Consider the following 20315-nt stretch of genomic DNA (forward strand, 5'->3'; position numbering starts at 1 on the left):
TCGATATTATTGCAATACTTATAGTTAAGTAAAGTGCATACATTAAAAGCAGAAGTATAAAATAATACTGTAAAAACATTGATATGGTTTCTAAGCCATATGAAGGTTTAAAATGATTAAATATATTACATACATATATACATTTGACTAAACGTACTCAACTGGTGTTTCTAAATACGCCTACCCCGTGTACCTGACCTAAGTCTAATGCGTGGGCGGGAATAGAAAGTTACAGTTTAAGTTAAGTTTGTTTTGCCAAGTGAATAACTAAAGAATTCTCTGTGAGGGGTTATTCAGTTCTGTACCTGGAAGTTAGGATGAATGAGGGATGGTATCTCTCTCTCTGGTCTCGATATTCCAGGCTGCCTGCGAGGGCTACCCGGAAGCGCCGGTGCTGGATTTCTCGGCAGGAGAAAGCAGCGCGTCTCGATCTCAGCGCGTCAGAAAGGCGGGGCTGCGCCAGCGGGGTCTGCTCTGCTCTGGGCTTCGGCAAGTATGACTGCTACGTCTCGTCACCACCGCGTGTGTTTGCATAGGGCAATATCGGTAATATTTATACCTTTAAGGTGCCGAGATTGACGTAAGGATGGACATAGATACGTCAATAAGGATGTCATACGACTTGCTCGTTAGCACATTCTTTTGCTGAAGTTCTCGGTGAAATCAAAACAATGGCCGCAGGGTTTTGCCCAGGTTGTCATAGGTTTGATTTGTTTAGAGAACTCCGTATGCCTTATCAGGGGCTGGAGGAATATCGCTTGTCTAATTAGATCGCAAGCGTTATGACCTAATCAGATAACACGTTCCTGTGCCGTAGTGTGACTGCGTCAGATAACGGTATCTGCATCATGGGGGTTTTCTGCCTCATGGGCTGACTGCTAGTTAACTTGTTGGTTTGTTTAACCAGAATAGGGTCAGGAATAGGGGGATCGATTCAGAACCTATAGGAATACATCACACCTCTTGCTACATTGAGTGCAGTTTATGGATTATCGTTTCAATTTCCCTTTTTCACATGCGTCCAGCCTGTCTTTCATTGCCTGCGCTGCGATTTCAACTGGGCCCTGGATTTGTGTCTCTGCAATACGGTGTCTCCAAACGCGAATTGTGATCAACTGATGAGCCCCTTAGTTGCTCATGAATTGCTTTGTTATGGCAAAGGGATTATGGCCTTTGCAGCGATGCAAGGACTCCTGGGACGTTGGATGTTTTTGCAGCAGCGCATGACTTCTTGGCACGCAGTTATATTGAAGAGTTGTCCTCTGATGGTACTAGAGGCTCCGGTTATTGAGGAACATGCATGTTCCTTCCCATTGCTGAATTGGATGGCTGAAATGTTTTCAGATGAGAACAATGACTTCCTGTTGGAGGCTGTTGCAACGTACTGTGCATATACATTTTTGGAGTGAGATGCGTTTCCTCTTCTCTCTCTTTCATGGCCGACGTCACATGTTGGACATCTGATTTTTTTATTATTTTTTGCTGTCTTCATTTTTTTCTCCCCAGGCCTATTGACTGCCCTGTGACCGTTAAAGTGATTCTTGATTTGTAGTGTTTTCAAAATTTGGACTTTGCTCTCGTTTTTCCACTGTGGCAATTTGAACTTGATTCTGACTTTTGTTCTTGAACTCTGCATTCCAAATTTGCCTCCTTCTTATCCGTGCTCAAATCAAGGGAGGATGTCGTGGGGCTGAGCCTTGCATTCACACAGTGTTAAGTTGACATGAGCTTATTAGAAGTTTAAACGCCATTTTTCCTTTCTGCTGCCTATTGCACACGGCACACACTTTATTAAATGTTTAGAGTTTAGCAGAGTGTTTTGCTTCACACGAGAATAACATGTTTTTCTGCATTAGTAGCGTTGCTTGGTAAGCTTAGTCTGAACAGTGAGTGCCGAGGCCTTCAAGGTTATTTCAACACTGTGGTTGTTGTTCGGACTGATCAGCACACGTTCTAGACATACCACATATGCAGCTGTGGCCACCTCTGATATTGGTGCGTTTAATAATACACTGCGTAGGCATGATCACACACACTTGGAGAACATTCGTATGCTGAGAGCTTGTGCAGAATTTGATGTGATCCATTTCTGCTAATACCAGAGCTATGGGGCCGCCTATGTAATTCCAAGAGACTTTCTGTAATTATAAAATAACCTACTAGCAAGGGGGGGGTGAAATATAGGTATATTTTAAACCTGTTTCCATTTAGCATTATAAACATGCTTTCTCCCTTTGTATTTTATAGAATAGTAACTATGCTGACAATCTTGTTTCAAATAATATGTCTGCTTGTATTAGCTAAGATTCTGCGCATGAGAACACGGCGTTAGAAGTAAATATTTCAAACTTGCACGTGTCTCTTTTTACTCCCTGTTTTGGACTGGTATGAGAGTATTACAAAAGAGTGTTCATGTTTTTCCACATTGCCTGAGGTAACCTAAGTCGCATGTCCTGGGTTGTCTAATCATTGGTATTTTGGAAGAGCCAATGTGACACTGATGCTAGTCTGGTAGGGGATTTTGGGTACTAAGGTGAGTTTTGGCACACCCTGATTCACTGAGGGCCAAGTCTCTGTGCACAGTTCTGTGTAGGAGCAGAATCCCTGCAACACACTCACACAACAGATAGCAATGATACTGGCTCCTAAGCTTCTTGAAGCTGTAATCAGGGAGACAAATGGCTGGCCCAGCCTAGAAGACTCCTCACCTTGAACAAAAGATATTGCTGTACTACCCCTCTCGTAAACCATCTCCAAATGGCAATGCTCAGGAAGAACTAGTCAGCTGCATTTTTGCTAACTAGGACATCACTATGTTTCTGCTGGTAGCCCGTCTCCATTCTCCCTCACTCATGTGTCTGGGTCTCCTAGCCTCCAGCTACAGAAATACTATCAGTTACAAATTTACTTATTTTGATTAATAAAAACCATTACGAAAAATACACGTAAAAAAGACTTCGTACGTAATAAGACAAGAGAAGTGCATTTTTTAAAAGCTTAAAAGTCTCTGATGAAAAGGCACCTTTGTTCAGGTTCTTATGGAAGGGTTCAAAGGTCTGTGCTCTAAGTTCCCGATTATGTGGATTAAAACTACCTTATGTGGTTCTTGGGTTGACGCGAAGCACTGCACTCCCTTGCTTTGATTCTACAAGTGACAGGAATTTCACTAGCTTCCAGTTTAGCTGCGGGTCCTTGGGGTCAAATCATGAAACCACAGCCTGTCTCTGGGTTGAATCCCTCATTCATTAAAGTGGGCTTGGAGTAATCCTGTCCTTACCTCTTTTAGTTCGGTACAGGAGCAGATTACATGTTCCATCTCTTCAGTGCCATTCCCACATAATCTGCATGTTTCCCCATTTCTACCTCTGCCAAGGTGGAAGGTGCAGGATGGCTGGCAGGATTCCAAGCCTGTATTTTAAGAATTGTTCTTTGGTCTTCCTGGAGCACCCCAGATTGAAGTAGGACTGTGGCCCAAGTGATTTGTAACTGTTCAGAGTCATCAGGCGTGTCTCCTGCAGACAAAGGCCGCTTTGTCTTCGACAAGGAAGATTTTTTTAATTACTTTTTTTACTGCTTGCTTAAAGAGCGAGTGGGTAGTTTCCCACAGGCCGACTAGCCCGGTAGTAGCAAGTGAAACCTCCAAGTATTTTCTGGCAGGTGAGTTGGGTATGTTAGAGAATTCTTGCCAGAGCTGGTGGTTCAACGTGTTCCGTGGGGAGTTCTTAATTTTGTGCCAGCACATTATGTATGAGCCTTGCCAAGAGTTGTTTAGTTAGGCCGAACTCCAAACGTATCTGTGCAGGTGAGGCATAGGTTGGAAGGCTAAACATAACTCTATAGGCCTTGGTCATGGTGGTGTCCAACAGTTTTGCGTCCCTGCCTCTCAGTGCCTCACTGCCATAGGTGATGGAGGGTGGGTTTTGGCTTGGGTGACCCGGAGGAGAGGTGAGAAGATAGGTCCTCATCGATGGTTACGCCTAGGTATTTGTAAGCAGGGGTGCTCGCGATTGGAGTTTTTTCCAAGTACCAAGAGTGGGTCTGTCGTCTGCCGTTTATTGTAAAAAAAATAGTTTTATTGATGTTCACTTCTAAGTGGTTTTCCGTGGCATACTCATGCATTTTCCTGAGCAAGCTTTGCAAGCAGACTTGAGTTTGGCTTTTAAGGACAACATCATCGGCGTACAAGATACTGGAGATAGCTGTGCCTACAAGCCGTGGGGCATGCGCTTTTCAGGTGCCTAGGACTGATGTCATATCCGCTGTATACAGGTTAAAGAGCATTGGCTCAAGCACGCATCCCTGTTTAAGCCCTTTGTTGGTTGGTATGCACATTTGAAAGATGGGCGCCAGTTCCTAGTTTTACCTGTATCCATGTATTGGATTGGAGGTGTATTAAAAGATGACAGAATTCCCCAGGAGGCCAACTTTCTCCACAGTCTTGCACGGTTGACATTGTCGAAGGCTGCCTTGAAGTCGATGAAACAAAAGTGGATCCCCTGGTTGGATAATTTCACCTTGTCAATAAGCAGTGACATAGTTAGTATGTTGGTTGATGTTCCTGTATCTTTGACAAACCCCGTTTGGTGAGAGTGGATTACTTCCTTCTCTTTAGCCCAGTCCTGGTGCTCTGCGAGTAAGGTGCCAGCAAAATATTTTGCCTCTATGTCTAATAGTGCAATCAGACGATAGTTTTGTGGTGAGGTTTTACCGCCGGCCTTGAAAATTGGAGAAATTATGGATCCCTTTCATGAAGTCCGGACTAGCTGACGGTGTGAAAGAGGAGCGCCAATATTTCTGACCAGTACTCAGGGATCTAGTTTAAAGAGAGCTGGTGAAATCCCGTTAGGCCCTGAGCCCCTTCTCTCCTTCCTTTTGAGATTAGTTTTTTTAATTTAACACTTTGTTTCCCTTTGCCTCTTCCTCTGGGTTCGTTTCAGGTTGTATTTGGTGGATCAGTTGGTTATCCAGAATTGCTTGTTGACTAGATGTTTGCTGACTGAAGTGGGATTCTAGAAAAGTTATCCATGAGTTCTGTGATATACAATATAAGCCCTCCCTGTGCAGGCTGTAAAATTTGGTTGAAGGTGGCCCAGAAACATGTGCTGTTGGTCGCTTAGGAGTCATGGCAGAGTTTTGCCCAGAATGCAATTTCGTTGGACCTTTTGATATCCCACTTGAGTTTTTTGGTTTTGGTTTTCCTTTGGCGGAGTTGATGGTTTAGGCCCACATACCCAGGGTAAAGCATCAGCGCTCTGAGAGTTTTAATACCAGATTTTTTGAGCAATTTTAGTTCAGTTCGCTGTGCTCTCGTAGCCCTCCCCTCAACTGTTGGATCACTTGAAGGGGTATATCTGGCTATGGTCGAAAAGGAACTTGCAAGTGTAACTGTGAAGGATTCCCATGAACTGATCGAGGTGGCACTGAAATTTGTATGATCACGTAGCAGTGTTTTTGCAGCCAGGAGCACCTCCCCGGAATTTTAAGTTTATTGTGTGGCATGCATGCCTGCCCACTGGATTAAGTGTCAGTTTGTGCGGAAATACTTGGATTGAGACTTCCTGGGGCCGGTGATCGCTGTCCCCTTTGTCTCCTAAGCGAAATCCTGATATGTATTGGAAGACTGAAAGGGAGACTAAAGTGTAATCTATGTTGGAGTTACAGTTTCCGAGTAGAATGTAGCGGCCGGAGGGGAGTCGTCAGTAAATCTTAGATTGATGTGCTCCAGATCTTCTAGCAGCTCTTTCCCTAGCTTGGTTGGTCTGCCATAATTGCCTTTATTTTCAGGTGGTATATTCCAGTAGGATGACTAAGCCTGCATGTCGTCGTTTGATGATGTGCCTAGGATTTGCTGGTTTAAATCCCCGGAGAGGATGAGGTTGGTGGTATTCCAAGAGCTAAAGATAGTGAGCAGTTAATCGATGAATTGTTTTGACTCTTGTTTTTTCCGTCTCGGATTTATATATGTGTTGACCACTAGCACCTCGCCTCTATGGCCATTGAGATTTAGGTAGATTTTGATTTAGTTTACTGATGGCAGTGGAGATTGAATTTCTTGTGCTATATAACATTTTGTTATGGCGATGTAGGTGGCTAGGCCCCCGGATAGGTGACCATATTTCGATTTTCTCAGTGCCGGAGCTTGGAAGCAAATGTACCCCTGTAGTAGATATTGATCCTCTGACCATGTTTCCTGCAAAAGGACAATGTCGAAGGTTTTTAAGCATGCGAGAAATTCAGCACCAACTACCTTACTGTTCAGCCCATTGATGTTCCATGAGCATAGTCTCAGAGTTGTTTTGTCATACAGGAATACACTTAATGCACTTCCATCATCTGCGGAAGCACTTTGTACACTCCATTTTGTGCGAGGATAAAATAGGGTCAGACAAAATGATCACAATAGACAGGGTTTTGCTATCACACATGTGACACACATTTACCAAACATGCATGCACCTGGCACACTCAGAATGTCATTGCAAGGGTTTGTGGTTTATACTAAAGCTAGACTTTACACAAGTGGTGATGGCAGGCACTCTTATTGCTCCTGCAAAGAGTTGGGGCTCACATTAAAGCTACATGAAACACAAGTGGGATCAGCAAGCTGCACACTTCTTTGCCTCAGAAAAAAGTATGTTCATAACTAATGATTCACAAAAGTCATTACACTGTTGCCATCAATTTATGTGAGTAAACCGAGACATGGACTATAGTCCGATGCTAGCTATGAAAGCATGTTTGCTGTACCCCTCGAGATCACAAAACCGGTCTGGATTAGTGTAATTAGTGGGGCTGCATTGACAAACAAAAGGATACCAGTTTCACATGCAATCGGTTACTCAGGGTAAGGGTACATGCCAGTTTATCATGCAGAAGGTATTCCAAACCCAACAGACAGACTACCTGGAACCCTACTCCACTCTCAGAGAAGTCTGGGTGTCAGATTGTCGAAAGCCGCTGGAAAGTTCATTTGCTTTCCCATATTGTGTTCCAGCTTTATGCTCTAAAGAGAAATCCAGGCCTTCCAATTAGATAGTGTCCAAAATGTGAAGTAGGGAGGTCCTTACATCTTAGAAAGAGATTGGGTTAAACATCACGGCAGGAACCAGGCAGCACGAAGAAAGAGACCTAGTTTCCAGGGGTACCAGGAAAGAACTGAAACCAAAGCTTTAATGAAGTGTTGGAGAACCGGCTTATGAAAATTTTAAAACACGATCTAGACATCTACCATGTTTGTGCACTCACTACCTGGTTTAGCCCACTATTTCCAGTCACCTGTAGGCAGCTGTGGTATTTAAACTGAGAACTAGCATGCAGAAGCGTCCAACCAACTTCCTATTTACTAGCATTACTTTTGGTTTGAGCAGTTTGTTTCCATGTCTGCTCCTTGCACCGTTCTTGTTTTTTCCATTTTCAATTTTCTCATGTCAGTGAGGTGAGGCAGGGTAGGTGCCATTTGTTAATCTTGGTTACTTAACTCTATAGCGACTAGCCTTCTGTGGCGACCTGGGGTTGTACACCTGTTTCATGGTCAATATGGTACTCATGAAGGAGCCTTCAATCACGGAGTTCCGTAAGCAATATCTTACTACAGTGATACTTTATGACTCTGTTATTCCTTTACTTGGATTGATATGTTTATTTGTATTTCCTGCAGCATCACCTGTACGGAGCCTGCCCCTTCCTTTCTGAATCCAAGAAGTGAACTATTGGCACCCAAGTATTTCTCTTGCTCCCATCCCTCTTTTTCCTCAATCTCCCTGACTAATGTGTGAATACTATTACCTATTGACAGAGAGGGAGCAAGAGGAGTAGGCTTCTCATAGGAACCTCAGTCTTTTGTTCAAGCTAGGCAGATGGATCTCAACAGCTTGCATTGGCCACTTGAGTGGTTTGTGAGCGGTCTGGTGGCCAACCATTAAGCAAGGCCCTCCTCAGAACCCACGCTATTGGAAAGCATTCGTTTTCAATGGCAGCCCGGTTCTGTTCACTAGTAAGCAGTGTGTGACTGATACAAGCCACTGGAACTCTCTAACTTTGACATGCAGTTAAGCAAATACTACTCTAACTTGTTTATGTGAAGTGTCAGTCTGTACAATGAAGAGGGGCCTTCAGCACAGGTGCATTGCATACTGCTGCCTTCAGGTCCGTGAAGGCCTTATGACACTCCAGAGCCCAATTCACTCTTTCGGCTGCTTCTCTGAGGACACGGATGTCAAGGGCACTACTATGGTCTTATAGTTGGCAAAAATGTTCTGTAATATCCAGGATGTCTGGATGGTGGGAACCTTCCACTCCTACAGAGACTGGATCTTGGCTTCCAACATGCAAGTTATCCCATTATTGACCCTCTGCCCATGGTAGACTACAGAAGGCTGCCCTATCTGGCGCTAGTTGGCTTAAATAGCCAGCTTTGCTACCTGCATCATGACCAACACCTGTTCTAGTTGCCTCCGGTGATCCTCCCTCAAATTGCTTAAGATGGCAAATGTTGTCAAGACATGCCACACAGACCTTTTCACCTGTGTCCAACAAGTAGTTCACCTCAGAACTGTTCTGCAATACAGACAATACTTCTCTACCAAAGCTTTATGGCAAATGGGCTTCAGCCCAAACACCTGACCTCTAAATACTCTGTGTGCTTTCTGTTCATACCACTCCATCATTTCTTGGTTTGCCTGAAAACTTTTCTTCCCCTCCTCATGTACAGCACCATCAACTTCCTGAGGCCATCAATCAATCAATAAATCAATCATGGTTTGTATAGCGCAGTTGCTTCACCCGTGAGGGTCTTGAGGAGCTGTGGGGACTGCTTCGAGATCACGCTGCCTGTTCCGATTGGTTGAACATTCAGGTCTTGAGGTCCTTCCTGCACTGTTGGTAGACGGTGCTGCTCTGGAGTGCAGAGGGTTCTAGGTCTTAGCTGGTAGGTGGAAGAAGGACCAGCCTTCGCTATTCGTCCCATGGATATAATGGGTAGCTACTAGAAGAGGGATCTGGAATGGAGTTCCCTGGTAGGTTGGTAGAACTTCCCTTGTTTGTTTAGGTATACTGTTCCTTCGTGTAGTGCCTTGTAAGCGTGGGTGAGCAGCTTGAACTGGCATCTCTTTTCTACTGGTAGTCAATGGAATTTCCTGATGTGATGGGTGCGTCAGTCTGAGGAGGCCGAGGAGGAGTTTGGCTGCTGTGTTCTGTATGATCTGGAGTTTCCTCAAGAGTTGGGCGGTGATTTCTACGTAGAGGGAGTTGCCATAGTTGAGTCTGCTAGTGATGAGGGCTTGCATGGCAGTCTGACTGGTATTGGGCGGGAGTCACCTAAAGACCTTCCTGAGCATTTGGTGGGTGAGGAAGCATGGGTGGTAGACGGCACTGACCTGCTTCTTCTTGGATAGCTGGCTGTTGCGGATGATGCAGAGGTTGCTGGCGTTTTCTGTGGATTTGGTGGTAGGTCCCAGCTCAGGTGGCCTCTATTTCTTAGTTCCATAGGGTATCCTTTCCATTCCCGAAAAGGAGACTTCTGTCTTGTCCGTGTTGAGTTTGAGACAGTTGTTCATTCAGATGGCCACATCCTTCATGCATCTTTGGAACCTGTCTTTGATGGTCATTGGGTCATTTGTCAGGAAGAGGATGAGGTGGGTGTTGTCAGCGTAGGAGATGATGTTGAGTCTGTGACTCCTGGCGATGTTGGTCAGGGATGTCAGGTATATGTTGAAGAGGGTTGTGCTGAGGGATAAGCCTTGAGGTACACCGCGGGTGATGTTCTTAGAGAGCGAGGAATAGGGAGGGATGATCTTCTGCATCCTTTTTTTGAGGTAGGAAGCGATCCACTCGAGGGCAGCTCCTTGCATTCCAATCTGATAGTCTGTTGATCAATGTGGTGCAGGATACTGTGTCGAAGGCTGCTGAGTGGTCGAGGTGGATAAGGGCTGCTGTTTCTCCGTGGTCTAGTAGTACTCTGATGCCGACCGTGGCTGAGATTAGAGCTATCTCTGTGCTGTGATTTGCTCAGAAGCAGGTTTGGGAGAGGTTCAGATGATGGTTGTGGTTCTCCAGATGTCTGGTTAGCTGGATGTTGATAGCTTTCTTGATGACTTTGTTTGGGAAGGGGATCAGGGTGATGGGTTGATAGTTTTTGAGTACTTCTAGGTCCGCGGATGGTTTCTTCAGCAAGATCTTCATGTCTGCATGTTTCTATTTCAGAGGGAAGTGGGCTGTAGCGATCGGGAAGTTGAGGACATTGGTGAGATCTTTGCTGAATGGGTTGATTGCGGAGGTTAAAAGTGTGATCGGGGCAAGTGTCTGGGGAAGCTCCGGAGTGGATGGATCTCATGATGGATGCAGTTTCCTTCTTGGTAAAGATGTTCCGTGAGCTGGTGTGGGTCAGATGGCATGGGAAGATTGATTTCCTCGGTGGGGGGGTTGGGTGGGGTTGATGTGCGAAGTCTTGGTAGATGGTGTTGATTTTGTTGTGGAAAAAGTCAGAGAGGGTGTCCGACAGGGCTTCTGAGGGTGTGATGGTTATTTTGGTAGGTGAAGTTCTTGACTGTGTTGAACAGTTCCTTGCTGGTGTTGGAGCGGTCATTGATGCGGGTGGCTAAGCCAGTCTTCTGAAGTTTTTCAGGAGGTGGTGGTAACGGTTGAGGGCATCTCTGAATTGGTTCCGGTCATCGAGGGTCTTATCGCTACGCCATTGTCTTTCCTTCTTTCTGCAGTCACGTTTCTGGGTTTTGAGTTCTGCTGTGAATCAGATGGGTTGTAGTACCTTTGTCAGCGTATGCCCTCATCCCGTTTGCAATGTTTTCCACGGCTTGTTCTGTGTCTTCGGAGGTGGTGGGTAAGCAGGAGTTGATGGAGATTGTCCATCGTTGTTCTGTTACCTTTGACGCAGTGGTGATCCGTCCAGGTGAGCTCATTGGTGTGGGTGTATGTTACTTTGTTTCTGGCTGAGAAGATGGGGGTCGAGCGTGTGTCCTACGGTGTGGGTGGGATCGGTGACAAGCTGCTTGAGTTCGAGGTTAATCAGAACAACTAGAGAGTGAGGGAGAGTAGCACTCTTAGTCCCCCAGTTAAATCTACAAAAACAACAGAAGAGTAGCTACCTAAAAAATTCATAAAAGAAACACACATATGTTTATTTTAAGGACCTCACTCACCAGCCTGGTTGGTGACATGCTTCATCATTGGGTCCCCACCATGGAAGCCGAGTGCCTCCCTGGTGTGCTACAACGTCTGCATCGGAGCTGGTTGTTTGTGTGAGGGTTCAGTGTAAATTTAAAAAGTCGCCAAATACTACCTATAAAATAATTTATTCCAGGTGATTTGGTTACTATTAAAAACTGGTGACGGATCTGGGCTAGCTATTAAGTGTAGCCAGGAGGATCCTATTTATTAAGAAGATGAAAACTGCCCCCGGGGCATGGGTCGTGATGGCGTCCCAGCTTTTTGTGGCGTATTTTCCCCGAGTGAGCGTGCATTGATCAGCAGGTATTTGATCTTTCCGGAGGTGTTGGTGTCGGCTTTGTTGGTGGGTGTGTGCGAAGCGGTGTGGCTGATTGGAGAGGTGTGGGTGATATCCTCGGTGACGCAGGTGAAGCGGAAGTTACAGCAGTAGAAAGGGCCATTGGTGGTCCTAGGGGAGACATGTGTACAGTTGGTGTTGTCGTGGCATTGGGTGTTATAGCTCGAAGTTAATCGAAGGTGAAACGGTGGTCTAAACTATGGCAGTGCGATGGATTTTTTAGAGGGCCAGATTGAACGGTGGATCCGCCTCCCGCTGTCCATGGCTGGGAGAATTGCCATAATCAAAATGATTGCACTTCCTTATTTTTTATATCTTTTTAATAACATCCCAATTCCTCTCACCAAGATTTTCTTTTCCCAATTGCGCTCCATGTTGTTGCGGTTGGTTTGGGGTAACAAAAATCCGAGGGTGTCCTAACGGGTACTTACCCTCCCATATGAAAGGGGTGGTTTTGGCGTTCCTGATTTTTACTTATATTTTTTAGTTGCACAATGCTCGTTTGCATATTCTTGGTTCCACCCGGATGCCCGCATTCTATATTTAAAACCCGAGGCGGACATGGTCCTGCCTGGATCGCTCTCCACTGTTCTTCCTAACGGTTTCCCCCGAGACCCGCAAGACATACAGACGGTGTCCTCTACCTGTTGGGCCTGGGATAGAGTGCGCAGGCTCCTGTGCCTGGACCAACTGTATTCTCCTGCCCTTCCACTGCCCAATGCATATTGGCTCCCGATTACCGAGGAGGCAGTGGTCAAGGACACCCTGACCAAGTTTAACATCCGCACCATTGGTGACCTTTTCCCTGAAGGGCACACATTTTCTACATCTGAAGACCACCGATTTTCTGATCGCTCATTCATGGACTCCTTTGTTTTGACCAGACTGTGATCCATGCTGCGAGCTGTGTTTCCCACATTCCCACTCTCTCCTGAGGATGCCCCCCCCCTCTCACACTTATCATCCAACACCCACTGGTAACGCACCTGGTCTCTAAATTATATAGGTTATGCAGTGCCTCACTTCCCGCTCTAGACACCAAGGTTCGCACTGCGTGGGAGGAGGATCTGGGCAAGCCTATATCGGACGAGCAATGGGCACAGTGCTGCAAAGCCACGAGGGAAGGGTCTATAAACAGCAGGCATAAACTCATCCACTTTAAATTCCTCCGTAGACTTTATCACACTCCAGCACTTTCTCACAAAATTGACTCTAGTCACTTCCATCAGTTTCCCAAGTGCAAGGCCCCCTACGCCAACTTCGTCCACCTATCTTGGACCTGTCCTTGTTTACATGACTATTGGTTTCCGGTACACCACACCTTCGGCGATATGCTAGGACTGAACCTGATCCCCACCCCGGAAATAGCGTTGCTGGGTTATGTATCCAACTTCCCACGCACTGTTGGCAAACTTGCAGCATTAGGATTCCTGTTGGCAAAAAGGGAGGTTGCGTTACTCTGGTGTGCTAAACGGCCCCGAGTCTGAAGGCCTGGCTAAGGAGCATGGCTTTTTGCAATATTAATTGCGTCGAATACTCGACAATGGTCCCTGGGCCATCCCGCCCTATTGATATTTGGGGGCCATACCGCTCCTACATTGCTAAGATCACGGCTGATCAGCAGTCTCAGTTGGAGAGACACATAGTCCCGGTGGGAGTAGGCTGAAGTTGTGCATGTCTATAATACATGCATTTATATTTTTCAGTTATTGATGACCTTTTGTGCGGTTTCCTGGATTATACTGATTATTTGGTCGTAGCGGATAAGAAGATGTGTCAGTGTGACTGTAGAGGCCTTTATTCTTTTATTACATCCTCTTTCCTTTTTCATTATTTCTCACTTAGTACCATTTAGTATTATTGTACAGTTAGTGCTACATTACACGATTTGCAGCGCCTTAGCACCATGATGTAGTTTGATATGTGATTTGTGTTTCCTCCTCTTCTCTTTTGTTGTTATTCATCTGCTATAATATGTAACTCATGATGCATCTTTGGCTTATTATTTGGAAAATAATAAATAAAGTGTTTAAAAAAAAAAGGTGAAACTGTGGCAGTCCGTGGGGGTTGGGGTACTGGCCCTGGTTGGGGTCGTGGTGCTGGTTGGGGTCGTGGTGCTGGTTGGGGTCGTGGTGCTGGTTGGGGTCGTGGTGCTGGTTGGGGTCGTGGTGCTGGTTGGGGTCGTGGTGCTGGTTGGGGTCGTGGCGCTCACGCGGCATGCCCTCTGCACGCGCCCACTGCATGGTGGCGCTGCGGTCTCCATGCGGTGGGGAGGAGGAGGGAGGCCGTGTCAGTGGCCTCCATGGGCGAAGGTACCAAAAAGGTGGGGGGGGGGGGACAGGAGGCAAATCGCAGGGGACCTCTTACCCATGGGGTATTGGGGGTGCGCCTGTGGAGCTGCAGGCAGGAGGCGGGACCGGGGGCAGAGGCAGGCTGGGCCTGCCCGGGAATGGGGCAAGCCCCATTCCCCAGAGAGGGCATGCTTAGCCGGACAGGCTGCCAGGGGCACGTTGCAGGAGGGAAAGGAGCCAAGGAAAGCAGAGGTGCCAGGAAGGCTGAAGGCCAGATGCTTGGCGTAGGCGCTGCAAAGGAAGAGCGAGGAGGCAATGTAGGTGACTTACACGAAGGCTGCGGCCAAAGAGGGGTAGCCCAGCCTCCTCAGGGCTCTGATGGGCCCGGGCTTGGGCCGGCGCTTTGCCCCGGGAACGCCCACACGTGTACAGCGATGTGGGAGGAGGTGCCCACTTAAAGGGGCGGGTGGTGGGAGAAACTGCAGCAAAATGACAGCAGAACTACTCCCATTAGCGGAGGGGGCTTGGAGTTGTGGTCTTGTGGGGGTGGAGGATCTGTAGTAGACAGACCATCACATAGCCTGCCACATTTTTTTGGGGTGACTTGAGTTTTTTCTTAATTGTCTCCAACTAAGGTAAGCAGGTTATGCACTGGATGCCAAATCAGAAGTCTAAACGGACTGAATCTCCTTTCTGAGAAATGACTTTGTAGGCAAATAAGAGGCATGGCTGGAGAAGATCCCACTTCCATCTAATGTTCTCTGCAAGAGTGTCTATCATGCTCTAAAATGTCTTGTTAAACCTTTACACCAACCCACTGGTTTGCTGGTAGGTCACACCAGTTTGATCCCATATCTCTTTCATGTAAGAATAGATAAAGTTTGATCCCAGGTCGGAAATCACAGTCCTAGGAAATTCAACTATTAACATTATCTCGGCGGGTGCTCTGGCTTCAACACATAGCAGTTGTGATCCTTAGTGGTACTGCCTCTGGATACCAGGAGACATAATCCACCACAAAGAAGATGTACTTGTTGCCTGATGCAGAACGGCAGTCAATTGAGTCGTTGATGTTAATGTTGACCAGCTAGAATGAAACACCTACCACTAGCAGTGGTACTAACAGTGTTGTGGTCTTACCTCCCTTCTTACCACTCACTCGCAATTACAACAAGGGTGACAGAACCTCTATGTATCCCGGCGCATCACTGGTCTAATCTATCCTAGCTCTTTTTTATGCTCAAGTGATCCACTAAAGGCACTCCATGGGCCAAAAACAACAGGAAATCCCTATGTACTAGGTGAATCACTAACCTTTTTTTAACCACCTGATTTAGGGTGCACAAGCTCACTATACAGCAGTTCTTTCTCCCAGCCAACATAATGTATTACAACCACTTCCTTCTCGACCTGTTCTTGATTTTCCTTCCAAAGTCTTACAAATGTAGAGCACTCAACTTGTGTCTGGTAGACTCCACATGGGTAGGTATTCCAGCAACAACAACCTCTGGCAGGGATCCGGACTCCAAAACCTGGTCCAGTTTGGGTGCCTAATCCTCCTTTCCCTGTGGTGCATGGCCAATAGGCGGCACAGCCCGTACCATCACAGAATCTGCCTATGATCTGCTCACTGGTCCTGCACATCTAGGATGGTCCCAGTGTCTTTGTGAAACTAAAGTGCAGCCTGTACGCTTGACCTAGTACACACCATGCAGGCTTTTGGTCCTGGTACTAAACCAGGGGAAATCAAATCATTGCTCAAGAGTTATCCAGCACCCTGTGTCGCTCTCACGCCTGGATTTCAACATCAACTCTAGCTATCAGGTACTCCATGTCGTCTCCACTGACTACCAACCCTGTGTCGTTGGCATCATGGAGAACCTCCTTGGGTTTGAGATACTTCGTCTCAACCATAGTCCTGCAAGCACATGTATCCCTCATTTCAGGAAATTTCCGCTCACTGATACCTGCTTCCAACACACACCCTGAGGCAGTTATAGGGTTGTGCATGAGGGCATCTGGGTCACCTTAGCAAATGTCCACCGCTATCAGGCTGAGTGCCAAGGAGCACTCTAGAGTCCCCTGAACTACAGCAAATACACTGGATATAATGAGTGCAGCTGCACAGCTTCTTTCACCTGAAAGTCCTTTTTATAGGGCTACTCCTTGTGTCACCTATAACAAGTAATGATCCATAACCAGCTGCAAGATCAATAGGTTCTAGACCCTTATGTTACCATGGAAAGGGCGAGGCTTCTGCACACATGATCGATGTGTGTGGTTGCTGGGCCAAACAAAAAGTCTGGATACCAGTTTCATATGCAGTCAGGCCTTCGGGGAAGTGGTACACACCTGTTCATCATGTAGTGGATATTCCTGTCCCAACACAATCAGTTTATCAGCTTCCACAGGGGACGGACTCAGAGGTCTAGAAGACATGCGGTGTTGACAATGCGAAGGGCTAAGCTGTTAGAGGTGAAAGTGGCGAGGATACTAAAGCTGAAGACATCATTCCTTCATGCATGTGCATCTCTGTGCTTAGGCCATGTTTGATTAAGTTATATCAACAAAATTAGAATGCACCTTCTCCTCAGCAATACTGAGAATCTCCACCATTTTAAATTAAGGGAGGTGGCCTCAAGTACAGCTCAAAGGAAGAAGATGCTGAAGGCATGGTTTCAGGCGTTAAGGGTGACTTAAATCTATTCTGATACAGCGCCAAGGCCAGAGCCTCTAGAGGAGAAGAAGCGGGAGGAACTGAGGCCAGGACCACCTGAATTTCCAATCTGCAGAAACGGATTCACCCTTGGGGAGTGTTCAAAAGAACAACTGAGCTGTTCTAAAGATATTAAGCATAGGCTTCAAACTGTGCAGAATCGGCCGATGGAGGGGGAAAACTTACTTCATATTCTCCAATTTCAGAATTGGTACAGAGGTCAATAAAGGGTCTGGGGTCAGGGAATAGAGCTGAGACTCTGAACAGTCCAGGAGAAAGAAAAGGATTTCTCCTTCTAAAAGCAATTTGTGTTTCTCGAGGAAAGATCTTTTGGGAGATTGTTCCCTATCTAGAGACATATCTGTAGAGAAATAAGAATGCATCAGCTTCTCCCTGCAGGCCGCAACCAGAAATATTATGGTCTCCTGCTCTCCAATGCCCTTCGGTTCCACAAAAGGAAAGGAACCACAGGTGTTACATTCAGAACACAGACATCACTTGCAAACATCAACTTTTCTTGCGTCATCTGCAATATGGTAAAAATCCAGAAACCCTTGGGGAGACATTTGACCCAGCTACTATTGAAAATCTAAGGATTTCATTGTGAAACACTAAGAAGAGCTCCTGACCAGCATTAATGAGAAGCGAAGAAACAGCAAATTACGTCAGTACTTTGATTGCCACTGTATATGCTCCAATATCCTTACATCCTGTGTGACTGGAGTCACTTGAGCGGGGAGGCACCACCTGGTGATGCTAGAGACCTATTGCTTGGGAATTTTTTTTACAGATCGACACTTGGGGGATATTTATAAGGAGAATTATATGCTGGAATATGTATCCATCAGAACAAACATTTACCAGCATGTCCCAACTCTATATGCATAGGTTCAAGAAAATGTTAGAAGACCAGAAAAAAAAGAATGACGGGAAAGTTTAACAAAATTGACCAGCAAACACCCCTTGTCTAAAGGTTCTTATGTCTTACAAATGGCATACTCGTGGCATGGATGACTTTTATGTGCTATAGACACACAAACATGGATAGAATGCATGCATCCTACGAACTGTGAAAAACATGCTAATTCAAAGGCCTTACATTTTGAATTAGCTGGATCATTTCAGATTCACTCAGTTTGGTATCGTTGGCATCTCCTGTCAAGCGGTTCACCAGTTTTTCTAAATCCATTTTGTCCAGGGTTCCATCACCATCAAAGTCTTGAAAGGAAAAAGTAAATGTCCTTAGGATTGGACTGGATACATTTTCCAGTCATATGAGAGACATATCAAAAACCATGACAAGCTTGATTTTCTAATGTTGCAATATGGATTAAATGTCAATAAAGTAGTAGAGTTTAGAAAAACATGCGCTCACCAAAAATTTGAAATGCATAGTGGGACTTAATATCAGGAATAGCAGAATCACTGAAAGCACTCAGCATGTCAAGAAAATCTTCGAAGGACATGCTGCCGTCACGGTTTTCAGACGTTGAAAATACATGGCAAATGCGGTCACGGAACGGGTTTGCCTGTAAGCAGAAAAATATTGCATGTGTAGGCTCAGCAATTAAGCTTGTTCACTTTATCTTCTTGATTGAGTGGCGATGGTACCGTTTTGCCTCTTCCAATGACACAGCGAATCCTGTATTCTCGTCCTTGAATTTTTACTTTCAAACTACCCAAGATTTGACACGTTCTGCTCACAAGTGAAATGAAGCATTACAGATGTAGCGTGGATAAAACTCTTTCGCCTTCACGGGATTGCAAAACACATGGTAACATAGTGCTCAGTTTTGACTGGAACGAACCTCTAGTGTGAACATGCTCCCTCAAAATCATCAGGAAAAGCAGACTCATACTCTCACTCTGCTGCTTCTAAACTGCTAATCTCATCCTAGAAATCTACAAATTGGATAGCTATAATATACTTTCCCAGACCTTAAAAACATGCAACTTCAAGAAACGAAAAAATGATGCAGCCAGGCTATTTGCAAGAAAACTTCCCCATGTTTGATAGTCTCCAAATGTACTGCCTCCCAGGTCAAACACTGCTACATCAATCACAGGGCGCTACACATGGCGCCTGCATTCCTCTTACGAAATCAACACACAAAATGTTTGACCAGAGCCCACAGTAAACTCACACAACGAGAGCACTGCCTATCTCAGTGTCTAGATCACCTGCCCCACTTGCCAATGGCAACCGAATATTCTTTAATTTACAAAGTATCAGTAACCCCAACTCTACTCTAAAGCTTCATCCCACTCGGTTCCAAGTATCTCTCTGTACCTCCTCTCACATTGCCATAACATACATATCTCACATTGCCTTATCGACCACTCCGTACACTCAGATCTGCAAATGCCAACCTTCTGAAGGTAGTCAAAACCAAGAAAGCTACATGGGGAGATAGATCCTTCGCTGTAGCCACGGCCAAATTGTGGAACTCCCTTCCCTCTCATCTAAAGAGCATGCCTACACTAACATCCTTTAGGAGACATCTAAAAACATGGTTATTTAACCATCAGATCCAGCTCATGCTCTCAAACCCGAACTCTTTTTGATCTTCTGTCAAGCGCCAAGACACCCACGGGTATTCGCGCGCTCAACAAGTTGCATAAAATAAATAAATAAAATACCGGCTAACCATCTTTAAATTCCCACGGCCTATCTACATCAGCTTCTCACTTCCTAAACTTATTAAGTAAATGGTCACGTTTCCAAGTGAGCAACAATCTTCTGCACTCATAATCCACTCAGGTGTGTGAGGCAAACCCAGCATGCTGCCTTACACCCAATATAAAGCAGCCAGAGGCATGATAACTTAAAGCAATGAGAAAACTAAACAGGTCGTGAAGAAAACCAATATCATCTAGTCTGTGTGTCCTCCTAAGAATCAAGGTGCTATTTAGTCTCCATATTTTTCAAAGTACTCCCTAAGGACTTGCTCCCCCATAGGAATTTAACTTTTATGGAATTCTGTGGCCGAGCTCCGTCAGGTATTCCACATTCTGACACTTAACAAATTTGTGCTCCAGACCAAAGCGTGTTCAAATGAAAGTACAGTACCACTGTGAGCTCTGCACTTGGCCAGCTATCTATACTCCAGAGCAGTACTTACTATACTTACTATAAACAGATCTGCATACCATCAAATACCATCTTAGCCAATCTACATGTGTAAGGCACAGTAGCACCACCTACATGGCATGCAGCACTATTACAAGCAACTAAATAAATGCAGACATGACAGGAAAACAAACAAAATACAAAAAAGATGAAAACTCACCTTAAGTTCTGGTAAAGTGAGGATCTTTTCTTGCGTAAGCCTCACAGAGAGAACATCTGCATTCCTTTGGTCTTTGGGCATGAGTTCAGCAAATCTTTTATAAGCACTTAAAGAAAATAATCAGTAAATTCAATTCAATTAAAAAGGTATGTGCATAACCTTTGTTCAAACAAATGCAGCGCTCAACAGTAAACTGATACCTAACAAAGTAAGTAGCAGTATAGATGGATGTATAATGTCACTAACCTACCTGCAAATGCTCAAGCTGTTTTCTTGAAATATAATTCAGTTTACTCATGCTGCTATGAAACTGCAGTTTCATTTTAGAATAGTTTTCTGCTAAAGTTTGTTTTGGAGACATCGCTACTGCCAAATTACTTTCTCCAATCGCCAATAACAGCAACAAATTAACATCTGCATACAAACTATGAAAAATATATGTGTTACTCCTCAAGCAGTGACTGTGATGCCTAAAGTCCTGGGGATGAAAAAATACCTAAA

The 20315-nt window shown here is 45.3% G+C and overlaps 1 protein-coding gene across 1 annotated transcript in view; it reads right to left on the reverse strand.

Moving 5' to 3' along the window:
- Nucleotides 1-20315, reverse strand: part of CIB1 (calcium and integrin binding 1) — a 143331-nt gene that overhangs the window by 23188 nt on the left and 99828 nt on the right. Inside the window, exons 3-5 of the mRNA XM_078683248.1 lie at nucleotides 19815-19920; nucleotides 17900-18053; nucleotides 17624-17742 (exon numbers count right to left, since the gene is read on the reverse strand). Coding sequence (XP_078539374.1) covers nucleotides 17624-17742; nucleotides 17900-18053; nucleotides 19815-19920 — 379 coding nt within the window. The remainder of the gene's footprint in view (nucleotides 1-17623; nucleotides 17743-17899; nucleotides 18054-19814; nucleotides 19921-20315) is intronic.

This window comes from Lissotriton helveticus, chromosome 3_1, assembly GCF_964261635.1.
Source record: "Lissotriton helveticus chromosome 3_1, aLisHel1.1, whole genome shotgun sequence".
Classification (NCBI taxonomy): Eukaryota; Metazoa; Chordata; class Amphibia; order Caudata; family Salamandridae; genus Lissotriton; species Lissotriton helveticus.